Raw genomic sequence first — 21,546 nt, 5'->3', positions numbered from 1 at the left:
ATCTGTTTCTTCCCCACAGTGATGAAGACTAAGCGCAGTGGGGGGGGGGAGCACTACAGGGACTTTTAAGCAGCATGCACCAGAACATTGCTCATTCACTTTAAACTATAGTTTAATTTAAAGTATGCTTTAAAGTGATGTGTGAGCCAAGCCTTATAATAGTCTATAGCACCACTGCAGTTAACTTCTCCAACACAAGTTTGGTTATTGCCAGTGATGTATCAAACAGCAGCAATGGCCAAGTTGTATACATGACCAAATAATTGAATAAAATTGTATTCAATTACATCAGTAATTTCGTTATGTAGATTGTACCTTAGGGACTTAACTAAGCATATTCTTCTTCCCTGCACATTTGAACAGGGTTGTTTACTGCCCCTCATCTATCTCTAGGAACCTCAGACTCAATCTCAGAGGCCTGTTAGGCTACATTCCTGAGGGACGCAAGAACAGCTGTATGCGCCTGCTGCTAAGAATCTAAACAGATTTGTGTTAGCACAGAGTACCTAAGTGAAAATCAACCTACAGTGCAATACGTGTCTACTCAGAAGTAAGACCCAGTGAATTCAAAGGGGCTCCCAGTAGGAGAATATATTATTTTAGCTTCAATATAGTCCAAGAAACTAAACTGTTTGAAGGATATTCTCACATTTAATTTATAAGCAAAAGTGCATTGAGGGACTGTGTAGAAATCTCAATAGATGTAAACTCTGTGACTGACGATAGGATGAACAACAGAGATATTCCTCTGTCCCACAGGAATGCAGCCTAAGAGTTGAATCACATCAACCAGCTTCCCATCGTCTTGTGACACAGATATGTGCAGAGCCCATCCATATGAATTAATTCACCATACCCACATGATCACCTGGAGACACTGGAGTTCTGTATGGAAATACACTAGGCATGGAAACTGGATGGGATCCCGGGCACACAAAGAAAAGGTCTCAACAAGGTGGAAAGGGGTAGGGAACATTGGATGTTATTCAACAATCTAGTTCCATTATCGCAAAGATGTCTGGATGCGCAACAAAACTTACCCTTCCCCTCCTCCTGCACGCCTCCTAAATCTGTTCGGGAGCAGATCTGGGGAGGACAGAGGGAGAGAGGAAGGGGAAGTTCCACTGCACAAACAGAAGTCCTTGCGCTAATGGAAGTACTTCGCTAGATTCTGCCTGTTATTTTCTTCTATTTGAATGTTATATGTTCTTTTTGTATTCATTTTCAGATCATAGAATCGTAAAGCTGGAAGGGACCTCGAAAGTAATCTAATCCAGTGCTCTTCCAATGCAGAAAGTCCACCACTACTGCATTTCTTGATAGGTGGCCAGCCCCCTCTTAAAAACCTCTAACAAAGGAGAGTCCACCACCTTCCAAGGCAATCTATTCCACTGTTGAGCAACACATACCACCAGGAAGTTCTACCTAATGTTTAATCTAAAACCTTTTTCTTGTAATTTGAACAAATTTGTTCAGGTCCTACTCTACACAGCAATAGAAAACAAATTTCTTCCATCATCTATGTGACAGCCATTCAAATATCTGAAAATGGCTATCATGTCACCTGTTAATAGTCTCTTCTCCAAGTTAAACATATCCAGGTCTTTCAATCTTTCCTCACAGATCTCACACCCCTGCCATTTTTGTCACCATCCTCGGGGCACATTCCTGTTTCATCAATTCCCTTCTTAAACGCGGCAGTCGAAGATTTGGACTACTCTGTTCGCCTTTAGGCTTTTTAGCCACCCATTGCATTGCTGACTCATGTTTGGTCTGTGGTCTATTAAAACCCCTAGATCACTTTCACTTGTGAATAAATGGGGCGAATAAGCCTCAGCATCTACTGGTGCCACTTGCGCATTTCAGTATTACTGATCACTTATCAGTTCTTTTTTTAGTTTAATAACACACACACACACTAAACACCTGGAAATACCAATATTATAGATAAGGACCAGTGAATCCTTGGATAAGTGAGACTCAATGAGAAGACTTCAAAGCTTCTAAACACTAGATCACCCACACTCTGTAATGTAGTTCCACAAGAAATCAGGACTCTTTGGAGCTCAGAGCAGTCACTGATAAATGTGGACAAACTGTTCTCAAAATAGTCACATAACCATCTTTAATATGTTGCCCATCGAAACTAGAGTTCAGATCATTATATATAAATACATGATTATATATAAATGTCTGTGTTTGAGACAGCCTTGTATGTCATGTTTGACAGGTTCAGAAGGCAAGTATAAGGAACCATACCTCACCCAGTTCAATCCCCACCACCTTCACAAGAACCCAGGACTAGAAAAAGCATCTGCCCAAGTTCTAGCAGATCTGCTGCCAGTCAAAGTAGACAATACTGAGCTAGATAGACCAACAGTCTGACAGTATATAGGAACATATGAAGGTGCTTTATTCAAGCCAGACCACTGGCCCACCTTAGTATTGTCTGCACTGACTGGCAGCAGCTCTCCAGGATTTCCCACACGGGTCTGTTCCAGCCTTACCCAGAAATGCTGGATGTTGAACCTGGAACCTTCTGCATGCAAACCATGTGCTCTGTCTACTTTCTCTAGTTCTCACATTTGCCCGTGTCAAAACTAGCTTTCAGCTTCACAGATCTTAAGAGTGATGCAAAATATACCACAAAAGCATATCAGAGCCAAACCTTGGCTGTGCTGATCCATTGGACTTTGCGGCGGCCCCATGCCAGGATGAGGAGGTCGCATACTTGCAGTCTTCATACTGCTGTTGTGCAGGTCTTCGACCATTCCTTTTTCATGCAAACCATCAATGGGCTGTAAGACCAAGCAGATAAAATGCATTTATATGTATCTGGCCTGCACCATCTTGAGGGCTTGTAGCAGGGACCAATGATTAAAAAACAAAACTAAACATAAATATAAAATATTTATAAAATACCATTAAAATCAAACCAACATTAAAACATAGCATTAAAAGTATCAAATTAACAAGGTGAACAGAACTGGGTATAACGTGACATGCCATCAGTCTTTTTTGAACTCACATCCTTTATGTACAAAGTCAAATGAATTTAACTGCTCCCCTTTTAACACAACGTAAGTTATTTTCAAAAGCCATTCCCTGACACTCTTGCTTCTTCTTTAAAGCACTGTTGTGATGTGTTTGGGCATGAGTACTGCCAACTTCTACTCTTTGGCAGCAACCAAGGCAGTGATCACAAAGACCACTTACATAACCCAGAAACAAACATTAGTGCTTTAGAATAAAAGGTTTGTTATCCCAGGCCCAACATTCACCTATGAGCAGTAACCCCCACACCAGAACATCCCAAAGACCGTTTTTCCTTTGAATGTGAATATTCTATTGCAGGAATCAATCCCTCCTGTGTGAGGGAGGAGTGAGAAGCAGATAAACTCAGAAAGCGCCTACAACTACCAATGCCAGTGTCCAACACCAGCAAATAAAAAAATTGTTAGGAAAGCAAAGGGCTGTGTGCCACAGTCAGCTCACAAGGGGAGGGAGGGAGGGAGGGAGAGAGAGAGGGAGAGAAGGAGGTATCTGAGCAACAAGAATAAAACTCATGGAAGGCAACTGGATCCAGGGAGAGATTAACATTTCAGGGACAAGATGAAATCCACACGGCATGCAGAAAGAGTAACAAGCAACCGGAGGAGAAAGAGGGCAAGTCCATGGAAAGGAAACCTTAACATTATAAACCTGGATTTAAAAAAAAAAAAAAAACCTAGTAACATCAGCACAGGATGAAATAAAAGATTATTTCACTTGCCAGCTGCGAGTGCATAGCATTGGGAAACTGCTATTTAAGGGAAAAATTTGGCAGCTGCTCACTGGAAGGAAAGGGAGAGCTAACATACATGCGCACACACACAGGCAGGCAGGCCACTCACACACACATGCACAAAGGCTCCATCCCTTTCACACACACACAGCTGAAGTGCTCACATTTCTCATAAGTTCTCCTTTCAACCCAAACCACACCATGTTTAGGCTTCAAAGTGTATGTATATGTGCTGAATGCCAGCGGGGGGGGGGGGGAGAGAGAGAGGCGGGGGGATGAAGAGAAATTAAAATGAGGAAAGCTATGATGAAAATTAGAACTCTACTAGGGAAAAAAGAATAAATGATTCCAGATTTAGAGGCATGAGGGGGAGAAAGAGGGAGATTCAAGACAATGAAACACATATTTGCTTTGCCAGAAGTTTTCCTTTACACATAATAGCACTTTTTAAACTAGTCTGCTCATCTACCAAGGAGGAACACTCCATTTCTTTCTTTCTTTCTTTCGAATGTGTTCTAAAAACAAAACAAAATCCCCACATGATTAAAGCTACAGAGTTAGCAATTCACAAACATTGAACAGGTTTTGTTAGTGCTTAAAACAGATTGAGGCAGACATAGAGCTATCAAGAAAACAATAGAGGCAGCCCTTGGGACAAACAGCAGTGCTGGTTACAGTGGAGATATACCAAAAGTGAATCCAGGTCAAGAAGTTTTGAAGTTACAGGTCCAAGCTTCTAATTCCTGATGAAAAGTAGAACGGAAAATGGCCCATCTATAGGACAAAAAGCATTTTACAATATATTTACTGTTATAAGTGAGGGGGCTTTCCCCATGTTTAATACTGGCACTGAAAGATTCAGAATGTTCCGTGGCAGTTAGAAGATCAGTTAAGAATTGAAAAGGAGGCAGAGGGTGGGGTTAGAAAGCCCTACAGGGTGAATACAGGAGACAAATTAATGCAGATTTGTCACCCCTTGACGCCCTTCAATCAAACAGGTATAACCTCCATCTGGATGGTTAAAGAGTTTACAAAAAGGGATTAGCATGCCAAAAAGCAAGTAACAAGCAGGCTGTCATGCACAGCCTAACATCTCAGTGCTGCAATGTATGCTATTAAAATCATAAATAAAAACGCTGATACGTTGAACACGAAGTCCTAAGCATTTCACAAAATTGTAGAATTTTATAAGGACAGGACCTTGGAGGTCATCAAGTCCAAACACCTGTTCAATGCAGGATCTGCAACACAAAAGCCAATTACCACATCCTTCATGGATGGCAGTCCAACCTCTGCTTAACTAACTTCAGCGAAGAGCCTCCCACCACCCCACTTTGTTAGAACTGGGATGCTAAACTCTAAATCAAGCACACATACGTTTCAGGTTTAAGTTTGTCTTCAGGAATCAGACAGAGATCATCTTCAAGCACTAAAGCTGCCCTTGATCGTTATTACTATTATTACTATCACTATTATTCCATTTACCCAGTTACCAAGCTTCCTACTCATGGCTTGTTTTGAACTGATTTGCTTGACTGTGGTTTGTGGCAGGGGGTGGGGGAACCTTTTTCAGGTCAAGAACTGCATTCGCTTGAGGGCAAACCTTCCAAGAGCTGCATGCCAGTGGTGGGCGGAGCCACAGGCAAAAGTGGGCAGCACAATGACTGACTGTTACCTTTGTACAGTAGGCTTATTCCAGCCCACAAAAGTCAGAGGTTTCCACCCCCACACGAAGAGACAATGGTGCCTCCACTTCTGAAAATGCCTCCCTAGACCCAGAGGATTAAGCCAACTACTGCCTGGTCACTAATAACCCCTTTTTGGTCCTCAAGATAGTGGTCGTGGTATCGTTGCAGAAATTCTTCAGCAGTTAAAACAAAGGGGGAATAGCACAGAGCTCCAAAACGATTTCTACGTTAAAATGACAACTGCAGTTCAATGCAAACAAGTGTAAAGTGATTGGGGCAAAAAAGCCTACCACATATACATGGATTGGGCCTGAGTTGGCAGTGACTGACCAGGAATGAGACCTTGGGGTTGTGATGGATAGCTTAACGAAAACATCAACCCAGAGTGTGGCAGCTGGGAAAATGGTGAATTTCATGTTGGGGGTCATTAGTAAAGGAACTGAAAATAAAACTGCCAGTATCATAATGCAGTTATACAAAATCTATGATAAGACTACAATTTGGAATATTCAGGATGCTGTACCTCAAAAAGGATATTGTAGGGCTGGAAAAAGTGCAGAAAAACACAGGATTAGAGCAACTCCTCTGTGTGGAATGGTTACACCATTTGAGGCTTTTTAGTTTTAAAAAAAAGGTCAGCAAGACGGGGGGTATAAAGTTATGCACAGTTTGGAGAAAGTGGATAGGGAGAAGATTTTTCTCCCTCTCCCATAATACTAAAACTAGAAAGATGGGAGATTCAGGGCAGACAAAGGAAGTACTTCTTTACACAGAACTCACTACCAGAAGATGTAGCAACAGCCACCAATTGCTTTTTAGATGAAGTCTTGGAAGATAAGGGCAACATGGTTGGAGGCAGTCTGCTTCTGAAGACCAACTGCCAAAAAAAGCTGCTGGAGGGGAGAGTGCTCTTGCACTCAGGTCCTGCTTGCAGGCTTCTCCCAGGCACCTGGCTGGCCACTGTGGGAACAGGATGCTGGACTAGATGGGCCACTGGCCTGATCCAGCAGGCTCTTCTGATGTTCTCGCTTGGTGGTTTCGCCACTCATCTGCAAGCAGCCCCACACCAACTTTTTCAGTTCTGGAGCACAATAGCCTGATGGCATGCGTAGTGGTTTTTACTATGCCAAAGTAGAGATGTAAATTTATGGTAATGTTGAACCCATTGGGGGGGGAGTCCCTCCCCCTCAAAAAACTGAAGTTGTGAGAAATTGAAAAATATGCAATATTAATTTTTTACCACCTTTTAAAGATCAAAAGTCACTTTGTTACTTTAGGAACATAAAATGTATTATATATAACTTTGTGTGCCATTAAATTATCATGTTTGGTATATTAAAAAGTACAGTATATTCAGATAACAATTACAACTTTAATTTGCTTTTTTAAAAATTAAAACACTGTTACAAATGGAGCTATGAGCTGCTGAATTTTAAGAAAGCTAGCATCTCTTTTGTTCTGCCAGTTTATAGGGAGTAAGCAAAAAAAAAAAAAACAAGAGAAACCATCAACATTATAGTAAAAAAGGAAAATTATGATGTATTCTGGAAATTATCATGCTTCCTCTAGTCCTCTATAGCGACAAAAGCAGACATAAAGTACTCATTTCCATAAAAAGAGCTGAGAAATAAGAGGGGAGGAAACCAAGATTCGTTGAATATTACATGGAATTTAATCAGTCTCATTTTCTGAACTATCCTTATCAGTTTCTGCTTCTGCTTCTTCATATTTGTCACATTTATCATTGACTTCTAAAACACTGAAGGTTTGTCCAGATTGAAACAAGCTGCTGTACCCTTTCACATGTCATAGTCCAAAATTTTTCACCTTTTTTAATTTTTAAGGGAAAAAAATCCCAAAGGCTTTGGGAAAAAACAGGGAAAACTGGGGGTGGGAGGTTCTATTTTTTTCCAATTGTCTTCCAGACCTTCACATCTCTACTCAAAAGCCAAGGCACACTGCTTAGTCTCCTTGTGACCAAGGAAGCATCCCAGTGGGGTGTCTAAGGACACACTCACTGGGCACCTCAGCAACAAAGCAACCAAACAACACCTACCCTTCTTTTTCAATCTGGTTGCTGGGGATAGGGTGCTGTGCAACTGCTGAGACAATCCCCATCCACCTCCTCAGCTTCAAAGTTGGGAAGAAGGCTGTTTGCTCGTCAAACTTGCCAGAGGGGTTGGCACGCTTGCCATGGAAAGCAAAAATCCTTTCAGTGGTACTTCCTAGGAAATGTGTTTAGGATCACAACTGTAAGTCACTGGAATCAAAGGGACTTATTACCAAATGAAAGGTGATTAGGTTTGGCATTTTAGAACTTTAAAATATTAGCCACTTATTGTTGAATCCCTTGCTGTTCCCAGGGCGTTACCAAATTTCTAAAACACAAATCAGATGAATAACTTAAAAAATACACAAGTCCCATTAAACATAGTCCCATTTTATATTGCACACACATGCCAAATAGTGTGATAAAAAACAAAAACACATGGGGGTTAATTCAGAAACAAAAGTTGCAGTAAGCTAGTACAGCCACTTCCATGGTACAAATCTTTACTTTTGGATCGTGGTCATAAGACAAAAAGAGAGAAAAACACTTAACATCCCATTATATCCGTATTAACCACAATGCAATTATTTCTCCATAATGCAAGTATGGAGACCAAGGCACCTACAGAGCTACCTTTCCACACAGTGTGGGAAACACCTCCATAGTGCCTCCTCATTGCATATGCAGAGCTGTTCCCAACACTGAAATTAATTAATAAACTCTCGTTTGTGTAGAAGTAAAGCAAGCACATCAAAGCTGCATTGTAGCGCCGAGTGAGCATGTTTACACAGAAGTAAGCCACAGTGATTTCAGGTGAACTTGCTTCCACATAATTAAATCAGGATGTAAGAAATGTACTTGGTAAACACTGCCCGTTAAGTCCCCAAATATTAAAGCCCTCAACATTTATACAATCCCATTTGACCACGCATGACTATGTCAGTCATTTGTGATACACTAAACAGAAAAATGGAAAATCTTCAGTTTACTAGCTTACCTCTTTTATTGTCTAGATGTGGCCTTACTTGCCACAGGCTTCAAGATGAGTGACAATTTACAAGCCTGTACAACAGCCCAGCACTGCTTCTAATGTCAGGACCCTGTATTTAATATCAAGTTCCATTAATTTCAATAAATCTCAATTCCCAGTAACTGTGTTTAAGCCTTAGGATCACATCCTAAATATGTTTTATTTTCTAAACTGCCTCCCTTTTTTGAAAGGAACCTTAGAGTGCAATCTTGCCCTGCTGACTTCAATGGTACTAACCCCATTATGTAAGTGGAAGCAGGCCTGCAGTTTCAATGACCCAAGTATAAAATGTTTGTTTATTTATTTTATTATTTTATTTATACCCCACCCTTCCTTCCAGCAGGAGCCCAGGGCGGCAAACAGAAACACTAAAAACACTCTGAAACGTCATAAAAAGACCTTAAAATACATTAAAACAAAACAACATTAAAAAACATTAAAAAAAACTTTAAAAACATCTTTTAAAAAAGGGTTAAAGATATTAAAAGACATATTAAAAGCAATTCTAACACAGAAGCAGACTGGGATAGGTCTCAACTTAAAACGCTTGTTGGAAGAGGAAAGTCTTCAAAAGGCACCAAAAAGATAGCAGAGATGGCGCCTGCCTAATATTTAAGGGGAGGGAATGCCACAGGGTAGGTGCTGCCACACTAAAGGTCCATTTCCTATATTGTACAGAACGAACCTCCTGATAAGATGGTATCTGCAGGAGGCCCTCACCTGCAGAGCGCAGGGATCGGCTGGGTATATAAAGGGTAAGACAGTCTTTCAGGTATCCTGGTCATGAGCTGTATAGGGCTTTGTACACCAAAACTAGAACCTTGAACTTGGCCCGGTAACAAATGGGCAGCCAGTGCAGTTCTTTCAGCAACGGGGTGACATGTTGGCGATACCCTGCCCCAGTGAGCAGTCTCGCCGCTGCATTTTGCACCAGCTGCAGCTTCCGGACCAACCTCAAGGGCAGCCCCCCATAGAGCGCATTACAGTAATCCAGCCTAGAGGTTACCAGGCATGGACGACAGTGGTCAGGCTATCCCAGTCCAGAAACGGCTGCAGCTGTCTTATCAGCGGAAGTTTACCATAACTACAGCAATAAATTTATGCTCTATAGAAATGTTGTACAAGTAAAATGGCATTCATATCTCAAGATCATACTCTATCCATTTATTCACATAATGTAAAGCTGACAGTGATATTAAGGAGTACAAGACTACAGTGCTTACTTTGTGCATTTGGTGCATCCCTTCTTGTGAGTAATCACTCGGTCCCATAGTTGGCATTGGATGTGGAACACCTGGAGGTCCAGGGCTTGGTCCCATCATACTATGTACCGAACTTGGTGAAGGGCCTGGTCCTGGGCTGGGACCTAGTATGGGTCCTGGAGATGGCCCTGGCCCTGGGGAAGGGCCAGGATGAGGCATTGCACCAGGATCTGTCGGTGTAGACATCTGTTCTCTGGCTCTCTTTCAGTCAACAGTACAGCTGCAGGGAAGGGGGAAAAACCACATTACTTATGGAACTTGAAGGACAGTTGTACGCAGTCAATAACAATATGCAACATAAATTATATAATTACAATTATTGCTCACTTTCAAAAGAATTATAAAAACATAAGAAAGCTTCAAGTGGTTTGCATCAAACAAGCTAACTGTCAAATGAAGTCTCTCATTTAATCTATATATAGAGAGAAATTTAAAAATAAACTGAAGTTTTTAGTTCAAAATTATGATGTTTGATTTTATTTTAAATTGGTAATTTTGCACTGAAGGCGTTATGGAATATATAAAAATCATACAAATTATAAAATATATAAATTAATAAGAAAATGAACTTTCAACAGAAAGCAACTAGATTCATTCTTGGTGTTTAAGAAATCCATTTAGAATAGCACAGATCCATCACCATCACCCTTAAAACATTTATAATGATGCAGAATAACAAATGTAAAATATCAGGATAAAAAAATGTTCAGATATTGGGTTGTATCAAACTACATTCTACTCAGAGTAGACCCACTGAAATGAATGGGCCTCAGTTAGCCATATCCATTAATTTTAATCAGTCTACTCTGAGATACAACCTATTATATTAAAATGTAACACTGAAATACAAAATAGTGATGACAAAGGATTTAGCAAATGTGGAGGACCACAATAAAGCCACAAAGCATTAAATAAAAAAGCTAATAAGGAATCCAGCAACCTGTGTGCAAACACAAGTGAAGATATTTGAGGGGTGTGCTTGCATGAGTCAGGGGGAAAATGGCCTAAAGGCATGTGCTTTTTCTGTTGACTTCTTACATTAGACACCATTAAAGGGCACTTAATAGGATACCCTTTTAATGGGCCTGTGTTGCATAACCAAATAACCTAGGTGCTGCAATCCTATACCCTATGTGAAGGCAATAAGATTCAGAGCAGACTCTTGTCCCTCCCCACCTCACAAGGTCAGTATAACTGGATCCTACCAAGCATGCTGCGCCCACTCCTATCCAAGACATGTACATGTACGCATGATGGGAAGATGGTGACACTGGCTGTTTGATGCCCTAGGCCTAAGGTACAGAGGCCTTTGTTTGGAGGTGTAAGGTGCTGCGCTGGGCAAGGGAGGGGAGGGGGAAAAGAAGTGTCTTACACTAAGGCTTCTAGCTGCCAGTCTCTGGCACCTTATCAGTTGTGCCACCAGGGCCTTTGCTTCTGCCACAACCCTTGCCAGCAAGGTTGGATTAATCAAGGACACTGTTTAGGCTGCAATATTAGCTCAGTCACCTAACTTAGCATTTAATCAGTTGAGTTCAAGGACCAACCCAGCCCTACCAGCCCTTATACTGTTAAGTGTGCTGAGAATTGGTAGGAGGCCCCAACTCTCCTCAGAGAGCAACAGTTCCCAGAGTGGTTTAACAATCAATCCCAGCAAACTCTTGGAACTGTAGCTCTGTAAGGACAACAGGAGCCTCCTAACAACTCTCAGCACTCTTACCAAACTACACTTCCTAGGATTCTTTGGGGAAAGCCATGTCTGCTTAAAGTGGTGTAATACTACTTTAAATGTACAGTGCAGATGGAGCCACAGTGTGTGAAGCATCCCTGAATTTGAACAAATGCACCTAGTATAAAGGGTCTGGCGCCTGCAGTGTGCGACAGCATTATCAATTTCATCCTACAGGGGGAGGGTGGGAACAAGTCCCTTAGAAACACAGCCTAAGATTGACCTCTTTTGTTCTAATTCCATCATTTTACAGTCTGATACTGAGCAATGCTTCTTTAGTTCAATTACGTACACGCGTGCGCGTGCGTGAGAAAGAGAGAGAGTAAACACTGCATTCTTATGTTTTAACCGCCACTTCCTTCCTCCAATTAAGTCAGGCAACAATTAGAACAAGAGCCATTTGACTTGCTTAAAATAAACTACCTTGGGACCCCAGTCCTTGTAAGATAAGACATGGAAATACCTCTGAAGCTGTACTGTACAAAACAAACAATAACTATAGAACACCACAGGGGCTAATTAGTCCCCCACATTCCCAAACTGCTGTCACAAAAGGAAGCATTTTGAATGTACATAACTGTATCTACTGGGTCAGTTTCAAGGTGCTTAGACAGAAGGCTTGTGGGGAGGTGGGCTGCAAGAGAGCTATTCAAGAGTTTTGCAAAGGACAAGTGATAAAAGTAAAATGTAGAACTGCTGTCAAAACAGCTACATTTACACAAAAATTGCTCTGTAGCTAACATGAAAGACAAATAAATAGTGAAAGAGAAATAAATAGTATCTTCATGCCATTGTTCTGAGGTGCAGCATGTTTTTTTACATTTAACAAAAGCTATGCACAAAAAATCTATGGCCATACTACCCTGAACACATCCAATCTCGTCACCTAAGGAGGGTCAGGCCTGGTTAGTACTTGAATGGGAGACCGCTTGGGAATACAGGGTGCAGTAGACTCAGAGGAAGGCAAATGTGGCCTTAACTACAACATCACTTAGACTGAGGCTACTTCCACATGACATGCAGAAGTATTTGCAATCAAGTTAGAAGGCTAAAAAATGTTTTAGCAGACTTCCAGCTGTTAGATCTGCACATTAGCAGATCTGTTAATAATTATAATTGTCTAAGGCAACCCCTAACATCAAATAAATCCCTGAGTATTGTTTTTTTTAAAGTTATCTTTATATTTGTATCTAATCTCATGGGATGACATGATGGGCTTTTGTATTAAGATTGAATTATGATAGAAATAATACATTAAGAACTAGTTAACTCCCCATTATCACGGGTAGAAGATATCATGGACTGCATATTCACTTGGGAGACACAATAGCTCTCCTTGTTTCACACGCAAAGAGGCGTCATCTGCCCCAAAACTGGGTTGGACATCCCAGTATCGTAGTTATGAGGAGCTTTGAGCCCAAAGCAGACTGTATCCAGAAACATATTAGAATGGCTGCATTCAGCCCTGTAGAAGAACATTATCAAGTGTATTCAGAGGACACAGAACTTGAGGCAAAGTTGTATACTGTATAATTAAATCATAGTGGAATGATTGAACCCTGAGTTTTAGTCTCTTCAGATCAGCCAAGTCTGTTCTACAAGTTACATCACTTTTATGCAGTGCCTGTTGGCATTGCTGCCAGCACTTTCATCTCATCATGTCCTCCTTCCAGTGTTCCCATACTATGCACATTCTGGAACCACATCTGGTGGATTATTCTGGTGGCTTATCCCTTAGGAATATCTAGGCTTAGTTGGTTTCCATTATGCTCCAAGTGTCTCCCTACACACATGTACAGTAAACTTGTAAAAAGACATCTTTATGAATGCAATACTGCACTCACTTGTATACATACACTCCTGTTTATTTTCTATTTGTTCCCATCATTTGCAGAGACTATCCAAGTTTTATTCAATAAACTGACTAAGCAACAATGCAAATGCAAATGAGACAAAGTAGACAGGAAAATAAAGAGACCAATGTAGTTACAAGAATTAATTTGTGGGATATCCATCCACGCACATTTAAAATAAGGGTGTGGCTTTTTCTTTGCAGAAGCATTGAGCATGGTGGTGGCATGTCTTCCATGGGGGCAGCAGGGCAGAGTGCTGCAAACCAGAAATGATCCATCATAAAACTTTAATGTATGCAAGGCCACTGAAGGCTGAAATGATAGTCCAGTCTGTGTTAGTTGCTAAACTAATTTTGGAACAACCAGTGAGACTGCCTGAATGATATAAATAAAGCCATACTGCCTGACAGAGAATCATAAAGACCAAAGGTCTACCTAAAACATGCACCCAGTAGTACCTAGTCTGATGGGGTTTGGCTTTCTACTAAGCATTACTGTTCCTAGGAATCCTCAACAATTCAAGTCCTAAATGTGTAAATCGCTATTTATCAGTACATTACTGTCTTCAGACTATCTTTAATTGCAGATAAAAGCTGAACTGCATGGGAACAAATAGGCATTAGATTCAGCACCTTTTAGAGAGAAAAATGTCTTGTACAATTACTGTTGCGATTACTATATGCGATCCACCCACCTAGAGCAAAGCAAGCAACCTGCAGTACTGTTGAAATCCATCTGACCACTCTCAAATGGTCCCTAAAACTTGATTGCAAAGTCCACAGTGGGAAAATGCAAAGGAACCTATTCCAAAGGACAAGCAAGTCAAAATTGACTTTGGTCTACCAACAGCAACAAGACCACCCCAACACTGCTGGGGATGGACACACTCAACTGACATGCAGAACATCTAATGATGCTAGCACTACATTCAGTTGTTCAGATATTGGAAATCATACAAACTGCACCATTTGGAGCAAATGAGAAGAAACACAGGAGTTAATAGGAGCAAAATAACAGCTGCCCCCCGACTTGTTTCCAAGGGAGCACATTTTGTTGTTTACCATAAGCCCAAGGCAACAGGCAATCCTGAACTTCCTCACAGTTACATTATGTAAGGTATACATAGGCCACATTCACACTGTACATTTATTCCACTATTATTCCATTTTAAACAGTCATGGTTTCCCCCAAAGAATTCTGGGAAGTGTAGTTTGTGAAGGATACTGAAAGTTGTTAGGAAAGCCATAGTCCCCTTATAGGCCGGCAACTCCCAGAGTTCTCTAGGGAAAAGGACTGACTGTTTAACTACTTGGGGAATTGTAGCTATGTGAGGAAAATAGGGGTCTCCTAGCAACTCTCAGCACCCTTCACAAACTACACTTCCCAGGATTCTTTGGGGGAAACCATGACTGTTTAAAGTGGAATAAATGTACAGTGTGAATGTGGCCATATACTCTTTACCCTTGCCCTGAAATATATGATTATTCGAGAACCATCCTGCAAATACTACAACCTAGAACACTTCATAATATCCCAATAGGAATCCTGTACAAAAATACCTTTATTGTTTGTTTAATAATTAATACTTTTATTAATTTCTTAGTGAAGGAAATGATCTTCAGATAGGGCTGAGGTCAAATGGGAAAGATAACACTTTTCGCATGCACTTTTGCCCACTGCAAAAAGTGACACTGCCTTTCAGTTTTGTGCGCGTGTCTGTGTGTTACAGAGGTCTTGAAAGTGAATGACCAGCAAGATAAGCCAATGCAGTGCAGCAGGCAAGAAAGCTCTGGACATCCATTCAGGTGGCTTCTGTGCTTGCCCCACCCCAAGATCCATTCAGACTGAGGGGTAGGTAGTGCAATACAGCAAACATTGCCCTTACTCGGAATTAGCTTTGTTTATTGTAATGGGCCAGCAGGGCTCACCTGCTCTTTGCCAGCACCTGGCCCTTTCAGGAGACTCTGATTTGAATACCAGGCATCAATCAGGCAACAGCTCCTGAGGAGACCACATATAAAGGCTCCAAGCAGTGTCCATATGTGGAAGAAGGAACAGGTGATGTACTCTGTCATCTGCCTGATGGAAAGGAAGGAGCTCAGCTGTCATGTCTCAAGAGGAACAAAGAGTGGGGAAACAGGGAGGATATACAAAGCCTGAGAGGGAAGCAGAGACAAGCAAGTGAAGATAGAGGAAAGAAGCTGGAATAGCTAAGCCCCTAAATAAGGACCCTCATTCCCCTGCCAGAGGCCATCTTCAGGCTTTCCCCCAAGCCGTAAGGAATGGAATCAGAGGGAGAACAGCAGCAACCTAAGTTTACCTGAACACACACACAGGGATGCATAAAAGTTCTGCCCAGGTCACTAAACAGCACACTGCTGTGAGAGCCTCACCCAGAACCTTAAGGCAACTCTGGGAGGATCTGACTGTCCCTGAGGTTTGGGATTTACTCCTGTGGAGACCAGAGTGGACAAGGGAATATCAGAAGCTCCAGAGAAGGAACTACGCAGCCACCCTGCTGATTTACTTATCGGTGAAAATAATCTGGGCCATGGAGTAAATAGGTGCGTGAAGCAACATACCTGAAATAAAACTTGCCAGACATTAATTAGTGCTGCCTTTGACCCTTTAGTCAAGTGTGGCCCATGCATACCCATTTACCCATAGCTATGTTATCAAATGTAAAATCAGATGTCTTAAATGAGATCATCGGAATGCCTACATAATTCCTGACTGGCTGCGATTGTTCCAAGAAGAAAGATCATTTTTTAAAATGGTTCAAAAACAGCTGCATCCCTGGTAACACACTGTGAACAGTGCATGAAAAAAGGTAACTAGAGACTATTTGAAAGCAAACTTTAAAAAAACTTTGCAAGGCTAACATTCAATGCAGCACTACCTTCAGCTATTTGGAAAAAAAATACAATAGGAGATTATAATATTTTGTTACCCTAAAAAAAACAGGAAGCCATGAGGGCCTCTTTCCTACAAAAACACAGAAGTAAACTGCACTTCATGTTTATGTTTCATTAACTTATAATTTTTTAAGTGTTTCCAAATATATTTTGGTTGTATGCTGCTTTTGGGCCCAAAGGTCCCCAAAGCAGTGAACAGCATATTCATACAAAATAAATATTCAATAAAAGCACAATAAATAAATAAAAACAATGTAAAATAGTGAAATCACGACATACCCATCCATCGCACTGCACATGTATCACAAACGTTGTTCATGAACTGCATTCATGCTTTCATCACAAACACAGCTCCCCAACATTCTGTCTCTTACTTGGAAGCCAGGTTAACTCACACACCCCTGTACTTGGCCGGGCTGCTTCAGTCTCTCACCTAAGAGCAAGCCGATGCACAAGCAATCGCTATAAGAGTGCCCTCGCCCTTGTCATACCCTGAAGGAACAACTCAGAGATTAGATACACACTCCTTTGGTATCACCCCACCAGGGCTGGCCTGCCAGTGGTGACCTTCCATCAACAATTGCCTACAAACAAATGGCCTTCCCTGCTGGAAACCAGCTACAGCTATGGCAAAGCTCTCGCTCTTCACAGGCAGGGCTGATCAGCCAAACCTTCTGGTTCCTCCAACAGGCTGCTATTCTTCAGGTGTGAAGGAAGAGGCCTGGGCTGGCTAAGGTTGGAATCCACCTCTCAGGCAGCAATAGTCCGGCTACTGTGACCTGCCTCCTCTCTGAGACAACTAATATGCATAAAAATAAATTATTTATTTAGAATCAAATAGTAAATTAAGACAACTGAGGAGGTTAAAAATAAAGACTGTTTTTGAATGAATGGTTTAAAACAGGGGTTCTCAAACTGAGGTCTGTAAACCACCAGTGGTCCATGAGCTTCACTGAGGTGGTCCGTGGCATGTCCACATTAAATATATTGATTTTAATTGTATTTTTTATTGCTTCTTTTATTTCTTATATTGTACTACAACTTGAATTCTGTGGAATATAACTAGTAATACAATAAAATACAAGAAATAAAAGAAGCAATAAAAATACAATTAAAAATCATACAGCATCTAGCACAGTGCGTTACAATTGCCTCAACAGGCATAAAAATCATTAAGTGGCCCACCAAGACCATCAGCAATTTTCAAAGTGCCAGGAAAAGAAGTTCTGGAACCACTGGTTTAAAATATCTATAGCAGCCTGCTTATGTTAGGTATTACTGAAAAAAATAGTTTAATAATCACACTGTAAACATTACTGTGGGGGGGGGGATATCCAGAGAGATGTGAAACTTGAAGAGACCAGTAAACATTCACATGGGTAGTCCAATTCCACCCTTCTACCCACCCCAACTTACATATTTTGCCCACCGTGGCTGCTGCAACTAAAACAATATCCAATGTAGGCCGTCACAAAGCTCTGTTTCACCTCGTAATTAATTCATTGCTACAGTATTTTGTCAAAATAAAGTTGTTCCAGTATGTGGGGGACAAGCCACTCTTGACTATTGTCAAGAGGTGGTGAAAGTGCCCATGGGTGACTCCACTTTCCATTCTGGTCTTTTACAACCTCTTTGCGCACTTTCCCTGAGGCACTAATTATGTTACCTACTGCACCAAATAATAGGACTCTCTTGCAGCACTAGGACAAAGAGTTCCCTTACTCTAGTTCTAGGATGGGGTAGGGAACCAGTTTTGTCTGGCAAGCCGGATCAAAAAGGTGACCAACCTCTTGCAAGGCTCTTTGACAGGTGGGCAGGTTAACCTGACTGGAGCTCCCAAGTGAATCCACCAAGCCTTGTCGAAAGCAACAGGGCATGCATTTGGGGCCAAATTTAAATAGCGCCGAATATAAGCCCTGCTAGAAAGGAATGATCAGGGTGTAGTCATGCACTCCTGATTGTTGCTTGGCGACCATGGCTGTACCTGTTCCATACCTGAAATCATATGACATCAGATGAGTGCCAGGTGGGAGCTGATGGCCAAAAAGTCACATGGGACAAACCAGGTGCTCTGGAGGACCTAATTCCTCACCCCTGCTCTAGGACTTTAGAACTTGATCCAATGCTTTGATGTTGCTACAAAAGGGAGCTTAAGAATAGGCTTTCTGTGCAATTCCACTGACTAACCTTTTTAAAAAAAGTATATTTATTTAATACAGTTTGGAGGGGGAAATGACAGTCCAAACCAAAAACCTGCTGCTGTGGTGCATAAGCACTTGGGATGGGGTGTACCAGCTAGTTCCTGTGCAATGTCACCAAATATGATGTTGAACTGGTACTGCAATTATGTTGCTGCAAAAGTTAAGGATTTGAGAGTTTAACATGAATTACAAATAGTTAAAACAAAGCCCTAACTCTAAAGTCTTCAAAAGGTTCATGAGAAGTTCCAGTGAGATATGGCTATGGCGAGGGCTGTAGAGTCAGTATGTCAAACCTTCAACTCCGACTCCTCTATTTTTCTACTGTCCAACTCCGACTCCTTCATAAATGGCAAATGTTCATTAATTTTTCTACTGTCTGACTCCGACTCTGACTCCTTCATAAATGGCAAATGAATATAAATATTAATATTAAAATATTAATTTTATTTTGAAGTTGGAGTCAATACATTTCTACCGACTCCACCTAAAATTGCTTCCGACTCCAACTCCACAGCCCTGGCTATGGCAATAATTTAGTTAACATTTGTCATTTGTGTTCCAGATTTTAATTCTCTTTTCAAAACTATACACTGCAAAGAATTACTTTAATACATATATACTATGATTCAGAGTTTTTGCTCCTCCTCTGCACTCTGACACCAATCTGGCAGTCTGCCATTAGAATGGCTGGAACAGAACATTTTTTTGGTTTTTCTTTTCCCATTTTCTTTCAATACATGTATTCTTTTTCAAAAGAATGGACTGATTGGAGTTTAATTAAAACATTTGATTTTGAATGGCGATCGCTTTGTTCTCCTTCCGTGGGCTAAGATCAAATAACCTAATCAATAAGTATTCTTTTTAACCTGCAGTCCTTGGAAGTTTGTGTGTAGACTTGGGGTAGAGTCAAAGATTTGAGCAACTGGATAACTGAGCAATATTGGAGTAGGTGCCACCAATGCAATCCAGAGGACTATTATAGGAAGTAGATTCAAACCTTCACTCCCTCAGCTGTACAGAGCAGCTCAATGCTGCAAGAACACTGAACAGCCTTGTAGTTCGCCGTTCATTCAAGGCAAACAACCCATTTCACAAGTTATCCTGTGAAACACGGACACATCTAGGCAGACAAGAGGTGGTTATTGTCTACTTTCCTCCAAGGCTTGTCTGGGAGTATTGTCTGCACATTATTAGAAAAAGTGATTGAATATCCACTTTATACTACAGCTCACATAACTCTAACCATTCTCAATGTAATTTACAGAAGGGGAAAATGTTAGTTGTTTGTGAGCACAATCAGTATTGCAAACTGGGGACAGGGCCCTTGAGGGAGCATAAGACAACACCAGGAGAGAGAAATAATTTTGCTTGTGTTATTCACAACAGACTTATAAACAAGTCCAGGCTCAGGTTTCAAAACGTGTGGATCACACCCCTCCCTGGGGATTGCCAAAAGGGAAGAGGGGGGTATTAGTCCCTCCCTCATATTGTAGCTACTTCAGTATGGTATTACAGCTGGTGTGGGAAGTATTTTATAAGAGCAGGAGGAGAAAATGGCACAAGGAACATAATACAGAGTACACAGGTGGGGAAGCAGCATGCAGCAACACAGCAAAGCATGTATCTGTGCAAAAAAATCTAGCAGTTATACTCAATGAAGATTTTAGACCGGGAAGGGATGCAGAGAACCTCAAGTCAAATTAGATGGCAAGCACCATCTCATGATGTTTGATAAATCTTCACTGACTAGTTAATTAACTTGCCGCCCTGGGCTCCTATTGGGAAAAAGGGCAGAATATAAATCTAATAAATAAATAAATAATATAAATAAATAAATTTAAGAGGATACAATAGCTTCTACTTTTGCATAAGTCCCTTCCACCATTCAGAATGTTCTTATCAAGCCAAACAAATATTACAAAATACAAACTGTTGTAGCACCTTAAGGAACAATGAATTTCTAATGGCATAAGCTTTTTTGGACTACAGTCCACTTGTAGTCCACAAAAATTTATGTTATAAGAAATGTGTCAATCTTCAAGGTGCCACAAGAGTCTATCGTGGCCATCCCTCTGGAAATTGTTAAAAAACAAAACAAAAGTCAGATTAAGAAATATAATCTAATAGTGGCCAATTATTTATTACCACATTATGTTTGAAAGCTACACTGTCGAAATGAGGCCTTTTTCCTATATCATCCTTTTTCATGCACTCATGTCAAATTTCTGGTCCTAACCGGGGATGACTCCTGAAGAGTGGTTTTTATGCAACAATCACATTAAAGAACCTCAGCTAAGGTTAACTCTGAGCAAATAGGGGGCAAAGCAGCCTGCTTCATATCACCTGTCTTCCAAAATAGCAGTGACTACAGGAATACAATGGAAATACTTTAATGGACTCATGTCAGTGTTCCCATTTGCTGCCAGCTGAGAAGTATCCATGTATGGATCACTGAGGGTACAACAAAAATCAGAAGTTTAACAGTTTGAGAAATAAAGTGCAGACAAAAAAACCCCTATGATCCTCACTTCAAAGCCAAGCAAAAGTGTGCATATGTGGGAGGGTGGATATTAATTTCTGCAAAACTTTTGAAAAGAATATATTAAATAGAATTCCAACATTAACAATCTAAAAATGCTAGCCCGAGGACTTTTTGTCTTGTCAGTCTCAAGCCTCAGGTGTTGGTCAAACCTCTCTTCAAATTTGACATGGAATGCTCACCAACCACTTTAGAAGTGAACAAAAGGAAAGATCTAAGACTGCTTTGAACATGCTCTGGTGGCGCAGACTTCTTATGAAATCCTACAGTAAAGTTGGTCCTAAAGCAGAGACATAGCACAGAAGAAATACTTATTTAATGAAGCATTACCTTCGCCTCTGTCAGCCCACATCTTTTACATGATACATTTAATTTTGAATTTGCTTTAAAATGCTCATAACTGGTAGGATTTTTTTGTTTTGTTTCATACATCTGATGAATTGCAGATGGACATAAAAATCTGTCTCTAATTTTGTCCTTCTGCAGCTACATCATTTT

The 21,546-nt window shown here is 40.9% G+C and overlaps 1 protein-coding gene across 6 annotated transcripts in view; it reads right to left on the bottom strand.

Annotated features, from left to right (window-relative positions):
- SMARCA2 (SWI/SNF related, matrix associated, actin dependent regulator of chromatin, subfamily a, member 2) overlaps positions 1 to 21,546 on the bottom strand; it is a 166,370-nt gene that overhangs the window by 141,515 nt on the left and 3,309 nt on the right. For 5 of the 6 annotated variants that reach the window (XM_061628910.1, XM_061628932.1, XM_061628948.1 and 2 more), the window contains exons 2-3: positions 9,776 to 10,034; positions 2,669 to 2,798 (exon numbers count right to left, since the gene is read on the bottom strand). In XM_061628910.1, the coding sequence (XP_061484894.1) occupies positions 2,669 to 2,798; positions 9,776 to 10,000 (355 nt within the window). In that variant the 5' untranslated portion in view covers positions 10,001 to 10,034. Of the gene's footprint in view, positions 1 to 2,668; positions 2,799 to 9,775; positions 10,035 to 15,321; positions 15,473 to 21,546 lie in introns of all 6 variants that reach the window. The other variant, XM_061628942.1, reaches the window with a different exon arrangement.

The sequence above is a fragment of the Rhineura floridana genome, chromosome 1, assembly GCF_030035675.1.
Source record: "Rhineura floridana isolate rRhiFlo1 chromosome 1, rRhiFlo1.hap2, whole genome shotgun sequence".
In the NCBI taxonomy this organism is placed as follows: Eukaryota; Metazoa; Chordata; class Lepidosauria; order Squamata; family Rhineuridae; genus Rhineura; species Rhineura floridana.
This window is presented reverse-complemented; position numbering and strand designations above follow the sequence as displayed.